Source organism: Chlorocebus sabaeus, chromosome 9, assembly GCF_047675955.1.
Source record: "Chlorocebus sabaeus isolate Y175 chromosome 9, mChlSab1.0.hap1, whole genome shotgun sequence".
In the NCBI taxonomy this organism is placed as follows: Eukaryota; Metazoa; Chordata; class Mammalia; order Primates; family Cercopithecidae; genus Chlorocebus; species Chlorocebus sabaeus.
Genome location: NC_132912.1, coordinates 124961180 through 124985625, shown reverse-complemented (window position 1 = coordinate 124985625; position 24446 = coordinate 124961180). Strand labels below are relative to the sequence as shown.

The 24446-nt window shown below is 42.6% G+C and overlaps 1 protein-coding gene across 16 annotated transcripts in view; it reads right to left on the bottom strand.

The window, feature by feature from the left end:
• Positions 1–926: 926 nt before the first annotated feature.
• Positions 927–24446, bottom strand: part of BTBD16 (BTB domain containing 16) — an 82590-nt gene continuing 59070 nt past the window's right edge. For 14 of the 16 annotated variants that reach the window (XM_073019431.1, XM_073019419.1, XM_073019420.1 and 11 more), the window contains 5 exons: positions 9435–9526; positions 7753–7835; positions 6498–6575; positions 4099–4197; positions 927–2578 (listed from right to left, as the gene is read on the bottom strand). In XM_073019431.1, the coding sequence (XP_072875532.1) occupies positions 2288–2578; positions 4099–4197; positions 6498–6575; positions 7753–7835; positions 9435–9526 (643 nt within the window). In that variant the 3' untranslated portion in view covers positions 927–2287. The remainder of the gene's footprint in view (positions 2579–4098; positions 4198–6497; positions 6576–7752; positions 7836–9434; positions 9527–24446) is intronic. The other 2 variants (XM_073019429.1, XM_073019430.1) reach the window with 2 other exon arrangements.

Genomic DNA, 24446 nt, shown 5'->3' with positions numbered 1-24446 from the left:
CCCTTGGGTGTGGGTGGAACATGTGACTTACTTCTAGTCCAGAGAATAGGGCAGAGGGGAGGGGCTGTCACTCCTATGATTACCTTACGTTATGTATGATGCTGTCTTAGCAGACTAGAATGAGAGATTCTTCTGCTGGCCTTGAAGAAGCAAATAGCCATGATTTGAACTGTCTGTAGAGAGTCAAGGACAGGGACTGCAGGGGGCCACTAGGGCCTGCGCAGCCTTCTCTCTACCCTGGTAGCAGCCGGGGCCGTTGGTCATACAGCTGCAAGAAAATTAATCTGCGAGCAACCTGAACGTGCTTGGACATGAATTCCCCTGGCCATCTCTTCAGATGAGAAGACGGCCCGCCTGCCACTAAACCGTAGTCTTATGAGGCCCTGAGTATAGGACCCAGTGAAGCTACGCCTGAATTCCTCAACCATGAAAACTGTGAAGTAATCGATGTGTTGTTTTAAGTCACTAAATTTGTGGTCCTTTGTGACACTGCAATAGAAAATAAATAAAGTGGGAAGGAAGGTTCTCTACTTCCCTCCTTCCAAACTGCAGAGCTTCAGTTTAAAAGGTGGGATAATAAATAAGTCACTCTGTACTTAAGAATCACTTCCGTCCCCTCCTACCTCTTGTTCTGTCTGAGCCCAAACTGCCAGGGACAATTGGCAGGCATGTTGTTCTGTGTAGCAGACAGAGCTGCATCTAAGGGAAGTTCTCCATGCTCCTGGCTGCAGGCCGTTGCCGCCGCTGGTGCTTCCATGGTGCTGGGAGAGGGCAGAAAGTTAGGGCTGGACTCAGGGTGCTGTGGGGGCAGGGCTGGTCAATGCACTCTTGGATCTGGCACGTTCCACCCTCAAATGATACAAATGTGGACAAAAGTTCGAATGAGACCATCACCAACTAGGAAAGGCAACGGAATGCTTGAGTGCTCCCTTTGATGTCATTTTATTTTCTTTTATGCAGACCAGTGGGGGGGGAATCCCATAGATTCTTCTGGAAACTGTCAGGATGGTGGGAAGATGAAAGCAAAACTTACATAGATTGGGATGCCCACAGTTTGGATTTTCAAGATCTAAAACATGAAACAAAACCAAGCGAATGTGACTTTTAGGATAAACACAATGGCCACCCCAGAAGGGGAAAGAGGAAGTTCCTAACAGTTGTAGAAAATGCTGGCTCTCAAAGATAGCTGCACATCAGAATAACTTGCAGAGGGTATTGGAAATAAACTGCCAATAAATTAGGAATAACTTAAACACAATAACGTGTACAAATCTGAAGAGGACAGCTTGATGGATTCTCACAAAGTAAACACTCCCGTGTAACCATCACCCTGATCAAGACAAATATTTCATTCCAGCACTTTGGGAGGCCGAGGCGGGCGGATCACGAGGTCAGGAGATCGAGACCATCCTGGCTAACACAGTGAAACCCCATTTCTACTAAAAAATACAAAAACTTAGCCGGGCATGGTGGCGGGCGCCTGTAATCCCAGCTAATCGGGAGGCTGAGGCAGGAGAATGGTGTGAACCCGGGAGGCAGAGCTTGCAGTGAGCTGAGATCGTGCCACTGTACTCCCGCCTGGGTGACAGAGTGAGACTCCATCTCAAAAAAAAAACCAAAGACAAATATTTCCAGCCCCACAGAAATCTCCTTCATGTTCTCTGTCAGTTAATTTCCCAGCCCCTCTCCCTTGCCCCCACAAAGGAAATTGCTACTGTGATTTCTAACATCATAGAAAAGAACCTGGAAACTTTTAAAAATACTGATACCCAGGCCCGACCCATGGAGTATCTATCTAGTCTGGTGATCTGGGTGGGGCTCTGGCTTTGGTAGTTATAAAGCCCCCAGGTGATTCTGACATGCAGTCAGGACTGGGAATTACTCACTGGCTTGTAGCAAAGTCTTATTCTGGTCAGAAGCCAGGCCAGGCAGTGGATCTGCCTAGATGCTGGCAACCACCTACTGAGGTAGATGGGCCCCGTCCTTCCCCAGTGGGCCAGAGTGAGACAGGTGAGTCTGGGCTGTAGATTTCAGGGAAATTAATGTGTTACTCACAGGCATCAGTGGAGGTAGTGATGGCAAATACGCTCCACGGAGCCTGCTCACCTAAAAAAAAAAATACCCTTCGATGCTTATAAAATAGATCTAGTGTGACCCAAATCAGGCAGTCTGATTTGGGTTATAGTTATTCACATCCATGATTTTTCATTCTAGAAGAGATTTCTCTTTAGCATTATTTGAGGCTGTGATAATCCTTAAGAAACTGAGCCAGATTTTCCAAGGATCTTCAGTGTAGAGCACTGGAGATTAGAAGCCAGTGATCCCCAAAAGGATGAGGGAGAGAAAGAGCAAAAAGGAAATAAAAGAAAAAGACAACATGAACACTTGCATGACTTTTGCAGGATGGCTTGGTCAACCCAAACTTCTGCATGATCTGGTTTGTCCTGAACTCCTGCCACTTGCCGTCAACCAGGGCCTGGGCTCTGATCTCATACTTCACCAGGCGTGCCGCTCGCAGGCTGACAGGCTTGTGCTCGTAGACCACGAAGGGGGATTCCAGGTCTGTGTGCTTTATTCTCTGCAAAGAGAGTGACCCACCTCAGGTGGAACTGCAATCGGGGTGGCCCAGAGTTAGCGAAAGCCGGCACCTGGCACATAGACCCTGGTATATAATGTGTGCAGGCAGCAAGCGGGCATTTCCCAATTGGCACCATCTCCTAAAAGTTGCTGCTGCTGGGTGGGTTGTTGTTTGAGTCCCCACTGTACATAAACCAGTGGCTGATGGCCTGGGCTTTGGCCAATCTAGAAAAACACCATAAGTCAAGCTTTATGATGGCTTTGCCAGAATTAAAAAACCAATGTAGTACTCAACAAGGGCATTTGGACTGTTGTTGTCACATAATTCGTCTCTTCCACCCAGAAGAATTCATTGTGTAGGGAGATGCCTGAGTCAGTGGAGACCACTGAGGAGACCAAGAGCTGAGGCCCAAGAAAGAGAAATGACTTGCTCCAGGACACATATGAAGTACTGGCAAAGCTGAGACTAAAACTCTGGTTTCTTCATTCATGCATTAATTCACTCATTTATCCATTCATTCATTCAGCCAGCCATTTAAAGCCCCTTTATATGGAGGCTGCAGTGAGCCGAGATTGCGCCACTGCACTCCAGCCTGGGTGACACAGCAAGACTCCATCTCAAAAAATAAAGAAAAATAAAAAAAATAAAGCTCCTCTATGTTCTCGGTACTGTGATTGGCAGTAGTAATAAAAAGATTAATAAGGAATGGCCTCTCAAAAGCTTGCAGTTTAGAGAAGAGAGACTTGTAAGCAAATCTTAAGTGGAACACAGCGATCTTTCATCATAGTTGTCATTGTCATCATCAACATCATCTTCCTCATCTTCCCTAATGTACATGGTGCTTTGTGTGTCAAGCTTGTTCCAAGCCACCCTGCACAGATTAACACATTTAAACTCACAACAATCCGGTGAGGTATGTCCTGTTACCTTCTGTGTCTTAAAGGCAAGGAAACTGCACAGAGGAGAGTTCCTGGCACTTGCCCAGGTCCTATAGCTCACAGGCCGTTTGCCTGCAGACTCTCCATTCCTAAACATGACATTCTCCTGCCTCTCCTAAAGTCCAGCAGGAGCACTACAGAGAAGTCAAGCACCTTTCTGGGGTCCTGCCCATAGCCCACTTTGCAGCTAAACAAAATTACCCGCTCTCCCACTTGGGGACATTACTGGTTATCTTCATGGGAGAATAACTGAATTGTTTGTATAAGTTGTATAAATTGAAGATGAAGTGAGCCCCACATGTGGAGACAGAAGACTAGAATCTAATCCTGGCTTTACCAGTAGAGGCCGTATAAACACAAAGATGCTAGTTTTCAGATCCTCATCTGCTAAATGGGTTACCAATACCTACTTCCCAAGGTGGTTGTAAAAATCAAATGACATCACATATACGAGCATGGTTAGCACTTACATTTCATGTCAATTAGTAATTAATGATGAATCAATTATTATTAATTCAACATGGATTGACTCTAACTCTAAAAGACTTTCAGAGACATAACTTTCGTGCACTCTATCCTTACCTGCATGTAAAAACTATAAGAAGTAGTATCATGTTTGAGTCCTGTTATCTTAAAGAAGAATCCATATACAGCAATCGTTTTCGAATAAGTTGTATTCTCCTAAATTGGGAAAGAGAAACAACAAAGTGAAGGGGGGAAAATATTTAGTGTTCAAAGTCAGCTGGGTGCGGTGGCGCACACCTATAATCCCAGCACTTTGGGAGGCTTAGGCAGGCAGATCATCTGAGGTCAGGAGTTCAAGACCAGCCTAGACAATGTGGCAAAACCCCATCTCTACCAAAAATACCCCCTCCAAAAAAAAAAAATTAGCTAGGCGTGGTGGTGCATGCCTGTGGTCCCAGCTACTCAGGAGGCTGAGGCAAGAGAATTGCTTGAATGGGGAGGCAGAGGTTGCAGGGAGCGGAGATTGTGTCACTGTACTCCAGCCTGGGCTACAGAGTAAGACTCTGTCTCAAAAAAAAAAAAAAAAAAAAAAAGTCAAGAGGACATGGTAAAACAAAGTATAGCGACAACAACAAACATTACTCATTCAGCAACTGATTTGAAAGTGAAAATACAACGGCAATTTTAACCTAGGAAACATGGAGAAAGTGAAACTGAAATCCTTGGTAGTAGTAATTACTACTAACAATTTGGAATAAATTCACTCCAAATTGGATGGCAATTTCAACCTGAGTTTAAAAAAATTCTATACTACATATTAATGCTTTTAAGTGTAACTTATATTATTTTGAATGAAATATACTTTTAACAATCATGCAAGAAGATACCACTGCCCAGTGAACCCTGGAGGCTACCTCTAGAACTATTGTTAAAGGAAGAGCCATCAGTGGCCCTTGAAGGTCAGCTTTGACTGATTCATCTTATTCTTTAAAAATATTTCAGGTCTCCAATGAGATCACTTGGACTCGGTAAGGGGAATATCACACACCAGGGCCTATTATGGGGAGAGGGGCGGGGGGAGGGATTGCATTGGGAGTTATACCTGATGTAAATGATGAGTTGATGGGTGCTGACAAATTGATGGGTGCAGCACACCAACATGGCACAAGTATACATATGTAACAAACCTGCACGTTGTGCACATGTACCATAGAACTTAAAGTATAATAAAAAAAAATTTCAGTTCTCACAATACTACAGAAAAAAATTACAAAGCAAAAAGGAAGAAGATATTTAGGCTGCACACAGCTCCAATTTAAAATTTCTTCTATTTTTATGTTTTTCCCCATATTTTTCCCTGTATCTCCCTTCTCAGGTCCCTGGGAACCCATCAAGTTTGCAAAAGTTACAGTGTACCCCCAAAACCATGCCTCACCCCAACATTCACAGTCTCCTGGCTGCAATCCTGCTTGACAAAAAAGGTTTGAGATCAGGTAATCAGTGTTTCGGGAGGGTTTAGACCCTCCTCTCCTTGGTCGCACTACAAACAGTTGGTACAGTTAGTAGAAGTTAGTAGTAGCCTTAGTAGTAGCTACTGAACAGTGACAATATAATTTACTCTTCATGTTCCTCAGTGAGGTAAAGAATAGGTTAGGTATGTTCTCACAGGACCTGTGGTCTATAGACCTTTGAAACAAAGCATGTTGTTTCAATTTGATGGACCCAAGAGCCACTCATAGCACTTGCGGGAAGTCCTGGCTCTGTGATCTCCATCTGCCCACTTAGGCACGACATCTCTGCAACCAAAAGGCTGAGCCAGCCTCTCCAGGGATGACTCAGAGGGGACTCTCTGATGATACATTCAGCACCTTTTAGTTCTTGAAACATGAATTCTTTTGAGATCACTGCGGGGGTGCCTTGAAATAATCAAAGGAGATTGGTGATTTCTTGGAGAATTGTTTCCATCACAGGAAACCCAGCACGGAGCACAGCTACCAACCCCAGCGCTCCCCTGGTCACTAAGTGCCAAGATGCCTTGCAATCAAGCTCCTGGACCCACTGCAGTTTTATTCTGAGATCTATCAAAATAGCTGCCCAGACTCAGTTCATCCCTATAAGCTTAAACATGGACTTGGCGTGGAGTCTCTTGTTGAGCCAGTTTGCAACTGTTGGTGTTTGTGGGAAATAGCATGACCAACCTTTCCCAGTTTGCCTTGGCCTTTCCTGGTTTTAGAATTGAAGTCCTACATCCCAGGGCAACTCCTCCATCCCAGTATCACCAGGATCGCTGGGCCCCTTAGTGGGGTAATTATTAAATGGCCTGTCCCAGGCCCCTTCCTTGTGATTTTTATTTCCTGGGAGCTGATGACTATGCAGGAGAGACACCTATGATTCTCTCTTTTGGTCCCCTGACCTTCCTACCAGGAGCCAGAAGTGATCGTGGCTGCCCTCCAAAGGTTCTTAACTAAGCACGAGAGGAACAGTTCTTCCCCTTGTTTGGGTGCAGTTCTCAGTACCTGGTTAAAAAGCAGCCCAAATCTCACAGCCTGGGTGTTAAGATCTTTCAGTTGGTCCATGTCGCCCCCATTCTCCAGCTGAAAGGAAAACGCACACAACTGACCACAGAGGGATCCTCTGGACACGAGTGCCTGTCTTCATCTTCATGCCTCTTTCTTGATGCCTGCACCCCTCACCATGTTTGAAAAAGAGTTTTGCCTCTAGACTCACATTCAGCCATTCTTTCAGTTCACAGACATTTATTGAAAACCTACTGTGTCGGGTGCTGTGCCCAGTGCTTTCAGAGGATGCAAGGAGAAGACAGAAAAGTACCTGAGCAGTCTCACCTGGGAAACAAAATGTGTACATGGGGCAGAGATGATCACGGTCACAAAATCAAGAGCAAGCGAGGCCTCTCATGGGAGGCTCCAAGGTGAGGGCTGGGGCGGGGAGGGAGTGGAATTCCAGAGGATGGCATTAGGAGCAGGGGACAAAAGGAAGGGGGTGGGCAGAGCCAGAGGACCAAGAGCGAGGTGGGAACTTCCCAAGATGTCTGCACAGACTGTGCCCTCTCTGTCACTCCTCTGCTGCCTTGTTAGAGCATGGTCCTGAGTTACGTCCCATAAAAGCACCTCCTTCCACGGAGTCAAGATCTATGGTGCGGGGAGCGCTGAGCACTGCGCTTGCATATTACAATAGGTATTTGTTGAGCAGGATTGAATTTTAACTAGTGACTCATACATCTTCAGAACTCACACACTGCCCCTCTTCATCTCTGAAAACGCGAGATTGAAAACACATAAGAACTACAACAGTTTGCATGGACAATTCACAAAGGGGAAATGCCGCATGGAAAAACATTCATAGTCACCAGTAATAAAGGAAATGCATGTTAAAAAATGAGATGCCGTTGTTCCCTTCTCAATTAAGAAAAGTGATTAGAAATGTAAATGCTCTGTGTTGCTGAGGGTGCACAGAGAGAGATATGTTCATTCATTACTGGAGGAAGAGTACTTTGGTCCCAACATTGGTTCATCTGTACCAAGAACAAAAATGCGTATGAGGGGAGCTCGAACTACCCGGATTCCAAAGCTGGGTCTCCTCCCTTCTCTCCTTCCCAGGCACTGCTCTCCCCACTTTCCCTGGAGGACGATCCAGATATGTCCTGACCTCAGAGATCTAGAGGTTTCAAAAGTGAAACCCATCTCCAGAAAAAGCAAAGTCAGAGAGGCAACACATTTCGACAAGTGTGTCCTCGCAGAGCAGGCAACTCACTGCGTAGTAGTGGTTGGCTGTAACCCGGTTCAGCCACGACTCTGGGAAGAAGTTAATGTACCGCAGCACCTCCAGGTCCTTGCCTGGGAAGAAACACAAAGAGCATGGTTTTTAGTGTTATTCACACCAGAGCCTCAGAAGTCTCATTTACAGAAAGGAAAAGGAAGAAGTCAGGAGCTGAGGGAAGGGAAAGGGGTAGATGGTCTCCTTTAAGGTTTGATTGACAAAGCGGAAATAAAACATCTCAGGGTCACTGTGGTTATGTTCAGAGTCAATTACTTTTATATTCCAAATCAATTCTCTTTTAAAAACTTACAGAAATACCAGCCTGGCCAACATGGCGAAACCCCGTCACTACTAAAAGTGCAAAAATTAGCAGGGTATGGTGACGCACATCTTTAATCTCAGTTACTTGGGAGCCTGAGGCAGGAGAATCGCCTGAACCCAGGAGGCAGAGGTTGTAGTGAGCCGAGATTGTACCAGTGTACTCTAGCCTTGGGAGACAGAGTGAGACTCCATCTCAAAAAAAAAAAACAAACCCCACCTTATACAAATAATCTTCCAAAGGAAACAATACATTCACTCCAAATTGGATGGCCATTTCAACTTCAGTTTTAAAAAATGTCTGTACTACACATTAATGTACAATTTAAGTGTAACTTATCTTATTTTGAATGAAATATACTTTCAACAAAACTGCACGAAGGTATTGCTGCCCAGTGAACCCTGGAAGGTACCTTGAGAACTACTGTTAAAGGAAAAGCCATCGGTGGCCCTCGAAGGTCAGCTTTGACCAGTCCTCCTTATTCTTTAAAGATATTTCAGTTCTCACAATATTATCGAAAAAATTACAAAGCAAAAAGGAAGAAGATATTTAAGTTGCACATAGCTCCAATTTAAAATGTCTATTTTTATTTTTTTCCCCATACTTTTCCCTAGATCTCCCTTCCCAGGTCCCTGGGGAAGAGTCAGTGTTCCCCCACAAGCACGCCTCACCCCAACATTCACGGCCCCCTGACTGCAATCCTGCCTGGGAAAGGAGGTTTGAGATCAGGTCATCAGTGTTTCTGGAGTGTTTAGAAGCAACTTGGACAAAACTACCTGGCCCCATCAACCATTCCTGAATTCTAGAGCTACTCATTGTATCTGGATAGCTGGAAATGGCTTGGAAAATGTTCTCAGATGTCCTTTCAGATGCAAAGATCTCACTGGGTGGCCTCCTGGACTGCCAAAAACATATTCCCCCACATTTCTTTCCTCTTTCCGAGTTACAGGTACCATCCCCTGTGCCCAGAGCATGAGGTTGAGGGAGCACAAATCCAGAGTTTTCTCCCAAACTGCAGGACAAGGGGGCTAGAAGTGAAGCATGTGAAGAGGTAGGACATACAATTAGATGCCAATGAAACAGCCCTTGGCAGCTGTACACTGCTTCACAATATATAAGCCCCTTCTAGCCATCACTGCATTTCATCAGAGCTCCAATTACCCTCATTTTACAGACAGGGAAAGTGAGACCAAGAGGCCGCATGATTTTCCCGACGTCACATAGCTTGGAAGTGACAATGCCATGTTTCAGGTGATTCCCTTGGAAACATCAGGTGAGGTTCCCTCAGCAGTGGCTATGGGGTGGGCAGGTGCCCAGCAGCTTTCCTGTGGATGCGCTCCCCGGGACTGGGGCTTACCTTTGGTGATGCCGTGCAGACGCAAGCAGAGGAAGAGTGGCCTCAAGCTCTGTCCTATATCCCGGTCCAGAAAGCAACAGTTCTCGGGAAAGCTTAGCAGAGGCATAAAGAAGAATAACAGTCCTTCAGCAAACTCCCTTCTGGAATTAGTTCGGGCTAGGGAAAGCCATGTTGTAGAGACTAGTGGCTTCACCAGCCAGGGGAGATGGAGCCTCAGTCTCTCTGGAGGGGTCAGGTACATGGAAGCAGATGGTGGCTTAGATGACATTTTATAAAGTCCAGCCCCAGAGATGGTAATGGAGACAAATGCTTATATTCTCCTCAGCATCTACCACTGAGTTCTGCACATAGCAGGCGCTCAATAAAAGTGTATTAAGTGACTGATGGGAACGCATGTTACTTTACAGAGGACCTCAGTATGCATTTTCTCACTTGAGTCTCACCAACTTCCTGTGGGGCAGACGGGGCAAGGATCGTGAGCTCCATTTTACAGATGGGAAAAAGAGGCTCAGCTCGGACTGGAACCCAGTACTCCTGACTCCCCCTGTACATATGCTGCCCTTCCAGTAAGCGACCAAATTAGGCACTTCGTAAGTGCTTTCTGGTAAAATTTAAAAGAAGAGAATGGCTGTGTGGGGAACTAGTTTTAGCAGCTGGTTTCAGGATCAGTTCTGCTATACTCAGCGTTAATACCAAGCTCCAATTAACTTCCTCATGGAGCTGAAGGTCAGCGCCGGGTTGAGAAGATCCAGTTCTTTTTGAGAAGACACACACACACAGACACGCATTCCCTGCCCTTGTTTTGAAATAACTTACTTCACAAAAATGATCACTTTTCATAAATGGGGACAACGGGGAACAAGGTTTCCAACTCCCTTTGGAAATGTAGTCACTCCCTCAAGGCAGAGCCTGCATAGGACCCACCCAGGGTACTTGCAGATTATTTTTCCGTAAATCAAGAGTGATGTCCAAGTCACATCCTGTCTCAGCTGGACAGAAGGCACCACTGACCCTGTGGTCCCCTCTGTCAGAGATGCCCGCCAGCTTTCCCGGAACCGTTTATTTTTATAAGATCTGGGAATTTCTGGGACCGCCCAACCGCTCCATGCCAGAGGTCCCAGAAGATAGGCCTAGGGGTGCAGAAAAGTTGTAGGCACAAAGATAAGTGAGTTCTGATTCGATTCAAGGGTTATTTACCAGCATCTACCCTGTGCCTGTCTCCGGAGGTGGACAGAGCAGCCATAAACAAAGTCAGGCCGATGCTTTCAGGAGTACAGAACTATTGGTTCTGGAACCAGCCCTCCATTACCCAGGGTAAGTGGAGCCGGGGCTGGTGGGTGCGGTGCCTGTGCCCTGAAAACACTGACATCTTCGTGAGACAAATAACACTCGCTCACTTCCTTTCCTCAGATGATCTGAGCCTCCTCCTTCTTCTGCCTCTTTTTCATCATGTCATGGAGGAACAGCTGAGGCGTCATCATGGCTGGGCAGCAGGTGCCAAGTGGCAAGAAGGGGCCAAGCTGACGCCATCCTCCTTAGCCCTGCCTAGTGCTCTGGGGACAAGTCAGCACCTATGGCCAGGGCTCCACAGCCGGGTGCTGCCCTAAGCAGTGGGCCCCTGCTGGAGCTGCAGCTTAAAAACAGATTCAGCCCCAGAAAGGAAAGGACCCGTCTGGAGGAAAGCATTGCCTCCACCAGGAAGCTCCAGATGCCGGTTCTGCTGATGTGCTTGGCATGGCAAGGCTGCTGGCAGGGGCGAGAGGAACCGAGACCTCGATCCTCCCTTTCAGAGGCACTCAGACCCGCAGGCCATTCAGCCAGGGCCTCTCTGGACAGCCATCCTGTCCCAGAGGATTTGGAAACAGCTTTGTTGAGACAGCTGGTTGGACTTGATGACCCTTGGGGCCTCTGGGAAATGGCGATGATGCCCATTTTTGTGGCTGACATGGAAAGGCCATGAGTCATCTCATCATCCAACCAAGTTGGAGTCCCTGAGGCAGGCAGACCAGGGTCCAATCCCAACTCAGCCAGTCGCAGTCCTGTGACCGGGCCTCTCAGAGCTTCACTCTCCTCTATCAAGTGGGAGCAGCAGCCACAGGTGTTGCCTTGGGGAGAAGGGAGGAGTAAAGCTGACAGTGGGAAGGGCTTAGGCCGGCTGCTGGCACCCAGTGAGTCCTCAACACCCATAAGTGCCACCATTGTCCTCCTGCCCCAGGGAACGTGAATGGACTCAAGCAGGGTCAAATGCAGGGAATTGTTCTTGGCGGTGTTCATCATCATTACCACCCTCCAAATCACCCAAGTTATGGGCCACCTCAAAGAAAGAAAGTGGTGTCCTCGGCTTCTGATTTCCTGAAATCTCAAAGGATCTAAGGGTTGTGGTCCACCCTCAGAACTGATCAATATAACCTGGCTCTGGGAGCCTAGCAAGGTCCATCGTCTTGGAGCCAGTGTCCTGCACAGGCCACTCAGGGCCAGTCCAGCACATTTGCCATTTTACTTGGCGCCACTTAACTGTCTGGGAGCGGAGGCACCTGCTCCTCTCTGGCCCAGTGGTGAGTGCCTTCACATGGTGTCACACAAGATGGGAGGGAGCAAGCAGCTGCTAAGTCTGGGGACTACTGTGTTTGGCTACGCTGGTGAACTCAAAGACTGGCATGATTTCCCTGGTACTGCGCTCTTTTGTGCAGTTTGTGCTTTGTTTGTGCAAAGACCTCTTTTGGTTTAGTGCTTACTTTTTTGAGACAACTTCAGGCGATGGTCTATGCCTCCCAAAGTTCACTGAGAAACCCTGGGGCGTGACCTCTCTAGGGAAGACAGTTCACAGTTCCTTGCTACTGAAGGATACATCCAGGTTGGCCCTGGGTTCTACTTGCCAGACCTTGGGGACAAATCTCCCATAGACTCGGAAAGACAGTGCCTGGGGACAAGTCTCCCTCTGATGGGTACATATTGTAATTGTAGAGGTGCTCTTAGCCACAACTTTCTCACTTCCTCTACCCTGTCATCTGCTGGAGCCTTCCACCCTTCCTGTGAGTATCAGGCCCACAGCCCTGACAGTCCCAGCACTTCAGATTTTTAGCCTTAACATACATATATGCTACAGCATGATGGACCTGGGAGCAGTAAGCCAGGCGCAAGGGTGAATGCTGGATGATTCTACTCTGTGAGGTACCTGGAGTCATCAAATTCATAGAGACAGAACGGTAGCTGCCAGGCACTGGGGAAGGGGAATGGGAGTTGTTTCATGGGTGGAGTTTCAGTTTGGGAAGATGGAAAAGTTCTGGAGATGGCTGCATAACAATGTGAATAAACTTAATGCCACTGAACTGAACACGTAAGAATGGTTCAAATGGGAAAAATGTATGCTATGCATATTTTGCCCCAGTTTAAAAAAGACATTAGGGTTAAAAATGACTTTGCTTATTTGAGAAACACTTGAACTAACATATTACATTTTAAGACAACGTCTGAAAAAAACACACATTTTAGGGCAATAACTCACAATGAGAAGAGAAAATGGCTCTTTTCCCCCCGCCCAAAATACAACTCAGCATAGAAGACTTGGGACACTTCTGAAATCAAAGAACCAGGAAATGGAAGCCGGTAGCGGTGGCTCACGCCTGTAATCCCAGCACTTTGAGAGGCCGAGGTGGGCGAATCACCTGAGGTCGGAGTTGAAGACCAGCCTGGCCAACATGGTGAAACCCCATCTCTACTAAAAACACAAATTAGCCAGGCGTGGTGGCCGACGCCTGTAATCCCAGCTACTTGGGAGGCTGAGGGAGGAGAATCACTTCAACCTGGGAGGCAGAGGTTGTAGTGAGCTGAGATCATGCCACTGCACTCCAGCCTGGGTGACACAATGAGACTCCATCTCAAAAAAAAAAAAAAAAAAAAAAAAAAAAAACTATCTATCTATCTATCTATCTATCTATCTATCTATCACCAGGAAATGGTTCTCTTGGCTCCTGACACTCAAGTGTGGTAAATGAAACAATAATTCCTGCTGCCACCCCCACATCATAACCTACCAAAGGTCACCACATTTTAGAACCCCTGTCACATGCTGTCCTGGGCCTTTTCTTTGAGTCAGGGCTGACCCACCCATCAGTCCTGGTGAGTGCGTGTCGTTACCTCCATGCACAGTGCTTAGGGTGCTTGCCCAAAGTCTACAGGCAGTGAACGGCAGAGGTGGAGCTAAGACTCGGGACTGACTTCTCCTAACATGCATCTCATTTATTGCTTGTCTCTGCTCCTAGATTGCAAGCTCCGTGATGACAGGCTTTGTGTCTGCATTGTTTATTGTTGTACTCTTGGTGTCTTTTACAGTGCCTGGCACTTAGCTTGCAATATGTTGGATGAATTAATTGGATGAACGACCTGGTCCCTGCCAAATCTCCAGCCTCATTTCCACCATCCCATCCCTCCATTCACCCACAACTTACCTTCTAGGAATGCCAGTAGGGCCAGCCCTGAAGCACATACTCACACACACTCGCTGCACATACAGGCCAGTCTATGCTGCTATCGCCATGCCCATGTGGTCCTATCTGCTGTCACCATGACCTACCAGCTTTTCACTGAGACTGAGTTCAATGTCCTTCTGTCTGTCAAGATGGTCCTGACCCTAGCACAAAGGGAAATCCTGTCTACTCACAACCACAGCTGCCCTTTTTAAGAACCGCCTACACTCAGACTCTAATACTTCTTCCATTCCTCCATGCTTATTGTTGAAGGTATGTTTCGGTGCTTCTGCTTCTCAATATGCCTGGAAAGCCACGAAGCAATGTGGCAGAGGTGGAAAATTAGTAAGAACTAAGCATACTATTTAGGGACCCTGAGAACAATAGAGACTCAGGTTCCAGAGATCCAAATTAAAGGGGAATAGGGTCATCACCTCTTAGAGCAAGAAAAGACACAAACAAGGTAAGAAGTACGAACGTCAGATAATGAGAAATCCTCTTGACCCAGAATACATCAACCTCCCTGCACAAGGCTTGGTTGAGCTATTCTAAAAGAGAACAATTTAATGGCCCTAATGTCCGTGACTCATGGGATATTTCAAAATTAATGTGCTGGTAAAGAGATCAGTGTTGACACACCAGGGTTGCCCAGTTTTATGCTAACTCTGGCTACATCTGCAAATGCCATTCATGAATCACAAGAGGCACATGACCTCGCCCTCCCTGGGGACACAGCATCATAGCACATTTCCCTCAAGAAATCAGTGGGCTCAGGGCACCCAGGATACAGGGCATGGCAGGGAAGCTCTCCTTGAAAGTTTCCCCCTGTGGTTCCCTTGGGAATGGTATATGGGGGAATGGGTGGGGGAAGGTGCTGTTGGGTTCGCCAGTGCACACCCATGCAGCCAGCACATGCTCTTGTTCTCTCTGCAAAGAGGACCTAAGAGGAGGAATTCATCCAGTGCACAAGTGAGATCAGAGAAGACTTTCTGGAACCAGTTTTGTCCTGCTCTGTAAAGGCTGGGTCAGCTTTGGGTAGAGTACAGGAAAGAAGAATAATCAGGGGAATCTAGAAGTTTGAATCATATGGGAATTGGCTTCATTGGCTACATTCAAATTAATTCCTCCTTCTGGTAAGGTGGAAGCTCATTGCCAGAATCTACCCTGCGGTGTCTGAGAGATACCTATTTAGTGACTAATAAATCAGCTAAGGATTAGAATTACATGTCTGCTGATTTGCCCTTGACCCTAAGAGCTAAGAGTGTCAGAAGACCTTGAAGACCAAGGTCAACCCCAGTACCACTATCCATTTGCAAAAGGAGCCTAAGTAAGCTCCTCATTATCCCTGGGCCTTAGCTTATTCAACTGCAAAATGAAAGGGTGAGACCAGGTGATTTCTAAGGGACCTTCCAGCATCAACCTTCTTTGAATTAATAAAGTGAGTAATTTACAAACTGACATGAATTGAATGCATTTTGTTGTCCTGTAGCTCCCAAACTGCCACTCATTTCAATTAGTACAATCATAAGAAGAGTTCTACACTATTCTCCTGAAGAAAGCTTTTTGGAGGTGGGAAGACATTTTCTGCTTCTAATTATAGTGACCAATTTCACCTGAGAGGACTGAATTCTCCACCCTTCTAGCAGTCATTCAGATCCAGCCCTGCCCCACATACCATAAAAGGACATATAAGAAGCAACAAGAAGCTACTTGTCAATCTTCTGCTGAACCTGAGCATACACAAAGCAACTGGAGAGTCATCTCTAGGCCCTGAGAAGACAGTTCCACTTGAAATGTAGCATACACACTGTAATGCCTAAGGCTGGAGGGAGAAAGTTGCAAATCAAGGTCAAATCCATACCCAGCAGGACTGAAACCATCCCATGCTTTGTGCACTTCAAGCTGTCACTCTGCAAACAGGACACTGTTTCAATTTAACACTGAAAAGCTGGCCAGAAAGTCACTATATTCCTTCTTACGGTGTGTACCTGACACGCAATGCAGAGTAGTTTTCAGAGTTAAAGTGAAATATTTCAGAGGTGAAAACCACCATTAAAGAACATTCAAAGCACCATTCATTCAGTACTTAGTCAACAGCTACTAGCTACTAAAGATTGAGGACTGGGAGGGTAAAGTGAGTGAGACACCGTCCTTGCTGCAAATGGCCAGTGTGGGAGCCATGCCTAGGAATAGATAATCCCAATAATTATTTTATTTACAAGTGAGAAAGCTTACAGAGATGGGCAAGCAATACTATGGAGCCCAGAGACTGAACATCTGAATCAGACTGTGGGGAGAGAAGGTGCTCCTGGAGGGTTTCCTTGGGGATAACTGAGCCAAGTGTGGAGGCACAGCAGATCACTCTAGCAAGATGGCTTTTGAAACACACCATACCCCTGAGCTCCTGATAAAGAGTTGATCTCTTTAAATTCACCATAATTAATCTAAAATAAGATCATCTTCCACAGGTGCCATATTTTTATATAAATCACCATGGATTCCAAACTGCAACGGGCTGCTCCTCCCATCGTCTTTCATCTCCTTTTCTAGCCAGGTGAACCAGATGAATGAATTAATTCTCTTGCTACCATATTTGTTCTTACAGACACTCTTTCCACTCCATCTTCTTGATATCACCAGAGCTCAGACCCTTTGCCCCTCATGGAGAGAGTGGCAACTGTTCCCAAGTCCTCCTCACTTTCTCCACCCACCTGTCCCCTACTAGAATGTCTGATAAAGCCGCCCCCACTCCTGACCCAATACACTATACACATGCAGATTATATCAAAACGTCTGGGATGCAGTTAAAGGAAATGTATAGCTCTAAATCAGAAAAGAAGAGAGCCTGGAAATCAGATATCTAAACACTTATCTCAAGAGGTTAGAAAAAGAATATCAAATAATTCTTGAAGAAAGTAGAAGGAAAGAATGAAGAGAAAAATTAATGAAATAGAAAATATACAATTGAAAAATATCAACAGGTGTGTCAAGTCAAAAGGTGTTTTTTAAAAAAATGAATAAAATAAACCTCTATCAATGCTGATCAAGGAAAGAAAGAAGAGAAATATATAAATTATCAATATCTGATATGAAAAGAGGGCTATCACAACAAATTCTACAGATACTAAAAACATAATAAACATTTACCAAGTGGATTAAAGACTTAAATGTAAGGCCTAAAACTATAAAAATCCTAGAAGAAACCTAGGAAATATCTTTCTGGATATCAGTCTTTTCAGAGAATTTGTGATTGTCCTCAAAAGCAATTGCAATAAAAACAAAAATTGACAAGTGGGACCTAATTAAATTTAAGAGCTTCTGCCCAGCAAAAGAACTCATCAACAGAGTAAACATAAAAACTATGCATCCAACAAAGGTGCAATATCCCAAATCTATAAGGAACTTAAACAAATCAACAAGCAAAAAACAACCCCATTAAAAAGTAGAAAAAGGACACGAGCAAATACTTTTCAAAAGAAGACATACAAGTGGCCAAGAAACATATGCTAAAATGTTTAACATCTCTGATCATCAGAAAAAGGCAAATCAAAACCACAATGAGATACCATCTTATATTAGCTAGAATGGCTGCTATTAAAAAGTCAAAAAATAACAAATGTTCCCGAGGCTGTGGAGAAAAGGAAACACTTATACACTTTTGGTGGGAATATAAATTAGTTCAGCCACTGTGGAAAGCAGTTTGGAGATTTCTCAAAGAACTGAAAATTGCACTATGGCCATTTGACCCAACAAGCCCATCACTGGGTATATACCCAAAGGAAAATAAATCATTCTACCAAGAAGGCACATGCATGAGTATGTTCATCACAGCACTATTCACAATAGCAAAGACATGGAATCAACCTAGGTGTCCATCAGTGGTGGATTGGACAAAGAAAATGTAGTGCATATACACCATGGAATCCCACACAGCCATTAAAAATATATATATTACGTTATTTGCAGCAACATGAATGCAGATGGAGACCATTATCCTAAGTGAATTAATGCAGAAACAGAAAACCAAATATCATATGTTCTCACTTATAAGTAGAAGCTAAACATTGGGTACACATGAACATAAATACGGGAATAATAGAAACTAGGGACTACTAGAGTGGGGAGCGAAGGAGACAAGGGCTGGAAAACTACCTATTGAGTACTATGCTCAGTACTTGGGTGACAGGGTCAATTGTACCACACCTGAGCATCATGTAATATATCCATATAACAGACTTGTACATGTACCCCCTAAATCTGAAATAAAAGTTGAAATTTTTAAAAATATACGTGGTGGCGGGCGCCTGTAGTCCCAGCTACTCGGGAGGCTGAGGCAGGAGAATGGCGTGGACCCGGGAGGCGGAGCTTGCAGTGAGCTGAGATCCGGCCACTGCACTCCAGCCTGGGAGACAGAGCGAGACTCAGTCTCAAAAAAAAAAAAAAAAAAAAAATGTGTATATATATATATATACACACACATACATAAAATACAATCATAAAGAATTTTTAAATTTTTTTACTAAGAGAGATCATATTGTGAGCCATAAAACAGGTCTCAATAATTTAAAAGAACTAAAATCATACAAAGTATTTTCTCTGATAACAATGGAATTAAGTTAGAAATTAGTAACAGAAAGATATCTTTAAAAATCCTCAAATATTTGCAAAACAAAGAACACAGTTATAAATAATCCATAGATCAAAGAAGAACTCAAAGGGGAAATTAGAAAGTATTTTGAACTGAAGTTTAAACACAACATATCATAATTTCTGAGATGCAGCTAAAACAATAATTAGAGGGAAATTTATAGCACTAAACACTTAGGAAAAAAAGGTCTTAAACCAATGACTTAAGCTGCCACCTAGGAAACCAGGAAAAGAAGGGCAAACTAAACATTTGACAAAATAAAACATCTATTTCTGATAAAACTAATCATCAGACTAGAAATAAAAGGAACCTCCTCAACATGATAAAGGGTAATTATAAAAAACCTATAGTTAAAATTTTATTTAATAATGAAAGATTAAATTCTTTCCTCCTGTAATCTAGAACAAGGCAAGAAGGTCCACTCTCACCACTTCTGTTCAACAATGTACCGAATATTCTATTCAGTGTAATAAGGCAAGAACAAAAACAGGCATACAGATAAAAAGGAAGAAATAAAATTATCTTTGTTTACAGGTGATATGATTGCCTATGTAGATTCCTAAGGAATCTATTAAAAAAGTTTCTAGAACTACAGTTGAGTTCTACTAAGGTTGCATAATACAAAGTCAATGTAAAAAAATTAATTTTATATTTCTGCATATTAGCAAAGAACAATCAGAAATGAAAGTTAAAATAATACCTTTTACAATAGTGTTAATATGAAAGCCTTAGAGATAAATTTTCTAAACAAGGTGCAAAACTACATGAAACATTTATGAAAGAAATTTAAAAGGACCTAAATGAATGGAAAGATATACCACATTCATGGATCAGAAGACTCAATCTTATTAAGATGTAAATTCTTCCCAAATTGGCCTGTACATTGAAGACAATCCTTATCAAAATTCCATGAGATTTTTCTACAAAAACTATCAAGCTGATTTTAAAATTAATATGAAAGTTCAAAGAAGCTAGAGTAGTCAAAATAACTTTGAAAAAAATAAACAAAGCTAGAGAACTTACATTACCTTATGTCAAGACTTAGTAAAAATGAATTATCTAATCAAGATAATATATTAGTATAAAATAGGAATATGGTTTAAAGGAACAGAATATTGAGTCCCAAAATAAACACACACATATGGTTGATGTTTGACAAAGGTGCCAAAAGCAATTCAAGGGAAATAGATTTTTCAACACATCGTTCTGAATAATTGGATATCTATATGCAAAACATGAACATTAACCCTTACCTCACACATATATATATATAACTTAACTCAAAATTAATCATAAATATAAATGTGAGAGCTAAAACAATAAATCTCCCAGAAGAAAACATAGAGGAAAAATCATAGTCATCTTGCTTTGGCAAGATTATTAAGTAGGACACAAAAGGAATGAACTGAAAAGAAAAAAAAGATTCAACACATTAAACACCAAAATAAAAAACTTCTGATATTCAAACTACACTATTTTGAAAGTGAAAATATAAGTAATAGATTTGGAGAAAATATCTATGAAATATATATCTGACAAAGGACTTGTATCCAGAATATATAAAGAATACATTCAATAATATTCACAATTCAATAATAATCACAATTCAATAATAAACAATCCGGTTTTAAAAATATGGGCCAAAGGTTTGAACAGATTTTTCATTAAGAAGATAAATGAAGGACAAATAATCATATGAAACGATGCTCACCATCATTAGTCACTGGGGAAATGTAAATTAAAATCACAATGAGATACCATTACAAATGCATTAAATTGGCAAAAATTAAAAAGGCTGACCAAATGTTAGCAAGGATATGGGGCAAATGAAACACCCCCCTTTGGGAGGCCAAGGCAGGTGGATTGCCTGAGACTAGCCTAGCCAACATGGCAAAACCCCGTCTCTACTAAATATACAAAAATTAGCCGGGCGTGTTGGCATGTGCCTGTAATCCCAGCTACTCGGAAGGCTGAGGCAGGAGAATCACTTGAATCTGGGAGGCAGAGGTTGCAGTGAGCCAAGATCATGCCACTGCACTCCAGCCTGGGCAACAGGGTGAGACTCTGTCTCAAAAACAAAAAACAAAAACAAAAACAAAAACAAAAAATAGTGCAACCACATTGGAAAACAGTTTGGCAGATTCTTAAAAAGTTAAACATACACCTACCATTTTACCTAGCCATTCTATTCCTAGGTATTTATTTACTTAAAAGAAATGGAAGCATATTCTCCCATACAGACTTGTACAGGAATATTCATAGTAACTTTATTTATGAAGTTACTGAAAACAACCCAAATGTCTATGAAAGATGAACAGAAAAACAAATATTGGTAATCCATGAATGGAATATCGCTCAGCAATAAACAAAAAGACCTACTGATACATGCAACAGCATGGATGAATCTCTGAATAATTATGATGAGTAAAAGAATCCAGAAAAAAAGGAGTACAGACTCCATGATTTATTTACATAACATTCTAGATATACAGTCAGACACCACTTAACAACGTTTCAGTCAACAACAGACCACATATAAGATAGTGGTCCCAAAGGATTATAATGGAGCTGAAAGACAGGACTGAAAAAGTTCTATTGTCTAATGATTCCATAGCACAACACATGTGTCTATGGTAAGGCTGGTGTAAAAAACACCCTATTGTGCTGCCTGTTGGATAAAAGTATAGTACATGCAATTACATTCAGTACATAATACTTAATAATGAATAATAAATGACTGTTATTGGCTTACGTACTTACTATTAGATACTTTTAATCTTTATTGTATAGTGTTTTCCTTCTACTTATTAAAAAAAAAAAAGTTCACAGCCTCAAGCAGGACCTTCAGGAGGTATTCCAGAAGAAGCCGTTGTTATCATAGGCGATGACGGCTTCATGGGTGTCATTGTCCCTGAAGGCCTTCCAGTGGGACAAGATGTAGAGGTGGAAGACAGTGACATTGATGGTCCTGACCCCGTGTGGGCCTAGACTAATGCGTGTGTTTGTGGCTTAGTTTTTAACAAAAAGTTTTAAAAAGTAAAAAATAAACATAAAATTTTAAAAACTAGGATAAGAGTTTATAGAACAGATTATAAAGAAAATATTTTTGTACAATTGTATAACGTGTTTGTGTTTTAAGCTAAGTGTTATTATGAAAGAGTCAAGTTTTAAAAATTAAAAAATTTATAAACACTTGCAGTAAGCTAAAGTTTATTCATTATTGAAGAAATAACATTTCAGTGTAGCCTAAGTGCACAGTGTTTATAAAGTCTACAGTAGTCCAGGCGCAGTGGCTCACGCCTTTAATCCCAGCATGTTGGGAGGCCAAGGCGGGTGGATCACCTGAGGTTGGGAGTTCGAGACCAGCCTGACCAACATGGAGAAACCCTGCCTCTACTAAAAATACAAAAAATTAGCCGGGCGTGCTAGCGCATGCCTGTAATCCCAGCTACTCGGGAAGCTGAGGCAGGAGAATCACTTGAACCCGGGAGGCGGAGGTTGCGGTGAGCCGAGATTGTGCCGTTGCACTCCAATCTAGGCAACAAGAGTGAAACTCCGTTTCCAAAAAAAAAAAAAAAAAAGTCTACAGTACTGCCCAGTCATGTCCTAGGCCTTCACATTCATGCACCACTCACTCACTGACTCACCAGAGCAACTTCTAGTCCTGCAAGCTCCAGGCATGGTAAGTGCCCTGTACAGGTGTACCTTTTTTTAATCTTTCACATCATATTTTTACTTTACCTTTTCTATGTTTAGATACATGAATACTTACCATTGTGTTACAACTGCCTATGATATTCAGTACAGGAACATGCTGTACAGGTTTGTAGTCCAGGAGTGATACGCTATACCATATAGCCCAGGTGTGTAGTAGGCTATGCCATCTAGGTTTGTGTAAGCACACACTATGATGTTTGCACAAGGATGAAATAGCCTAACAATGCATGTCTCAGAACACATCCTAGTTGTTCAGTGACATATGACTGTATAACGTTCTAGAAAATGCAAACAAATCAAGAGTGATAGAAGCAGATCTGTGTTTGCCCACCAAGGGTGGTGGTGGGGCTGGAGCAAAGAGGACTAGTGGATTGTTTTGTTTTGTTTTGTTTTTGTGTTGGAGTCTCACTCAGTCACCCAGGCTGGAGTGCAATGGTGTGATCTCGGCTCATTGCAACCTCCGCCTCCCAGGTTCAAAGTGATTCTCATGCCTCAGCCTCCCAAGTAGCTGGGATGACAGATGTGCGCCCCCACGCCTGGCTAATTTTTGTATTTTTAGCAGAGACGGGGTTTCACCATGTTGGGCGGGCTGGTCTGGAACTCCCAACCTCAGGGGATCCACCTACCTCGGCCTCCCAAGGTGCTGGGATTACAGGGGTGAGCCACCGCACCCGGCCTACGAGTGGATCATTAAGTGTCATAAGGAAACCTTTATGTGAGATAGATATTTTCATTATTTTTATGGTAATGATCATTTTTTGGGTACTTATGTACATCAGAACTCATCAAATTGAAGCCTTAGCTATGTGTAGTTTATTGAATTCCAATTATTCCTCAAAAAAGCTCTAAAAAGATAAAGTTTGTTAATTACCGGTGTCAATAAATTTAAAACAATTTAGTTGAAAAGTACACATTCCTTGAAAAACAGACCATAACTAAAATTGACACAAAAATTCCCATAAAATCTGAATAATACTACATATATAAAGAAAATTCTGTCTGTAACTAAAAGTCTTCCAAAATCTCAAACCCAAATGGCTTCACTGAGAAATTCGTCCAAATATTTAGGGAGACAAAACAGCAGTCTCTCCCAAACTCTTCCAGAAACCAGAAGAAGAGGGACTGCTTTGAAACTTATTTGATGAAACTAGCATAACCTCAATATTAATTAAAAGCTGGCAAGGATAAACCAAGAAAGGAAAATTTCAAGCTAATGTCTCTCATGAATATATAGGCGAAAATTCTAAACAGTCAGCAAATAGAATTCAGTGACACAAAACAGGATAACATTGCTTGACCTAGTTGGTTTCATTCCAGGAATACACAGTTGGTTTACCATTAAAAAATAAATGAACAGTTCTCTATCTTGATTGCAGTGCTGGTTATACAGGCATATCTATTTATCAAAGTCATCAAACTGTACGTTTAAAATGTACTCATTTTGCTGTAATTAAATCACACCTCAAAGTTTATTGCTTTGAAAAATCAATATATTTCACCACATTCACAGCAAAAAGGAGAAAACTATATATCATTTTGAGGGAATCTGAAAACCATTTAGTAAAGTTGGTAAGATTCACTCATGATTTAAAAACTCTAGAAATAGAAGGGGATTTTCAAAATCTGATAAAGAGTACTACACCAAACCCACAGCAAACAGCATACATAGATTGGGAATTACTGAAAGCTTTTTCCTTGAGACTGGGGAGAAAAAAAAGATATTATCACCACGTCTACTCAACATGATACTGGAGATTCTACCTAGTGCAATAAGGGAAGAAAAATAATTGAAAGACACAGATTTGGAAAGAAAGAGATAAATCTAGTATTATTCTTTAAAAATCACATAATTATATGTAGAAAACATATAAGAAAATGTACAGGCTATTATTAAAATTAACAAGAAAATCTATCAATATATGAACAATATACAAAACTATTGTACGTCTATATATCAGCACCGAACAATTAGAATATAAAAATGTTTAAATGATACCATTTACAATAGAGTCAGCAAACATTATACACTTAGGAATAAATACAACAGAAAATGAGCAAGACCTCTATACAATAAACTACTAAATTTTATTGAGAGAAATTTTATTTTTATTTTTAATTTTTTTTCTGACAGTGTCTCACTTTGCCATGTAGGCTGGAGTGCATTGGCACAATCACAGCTCA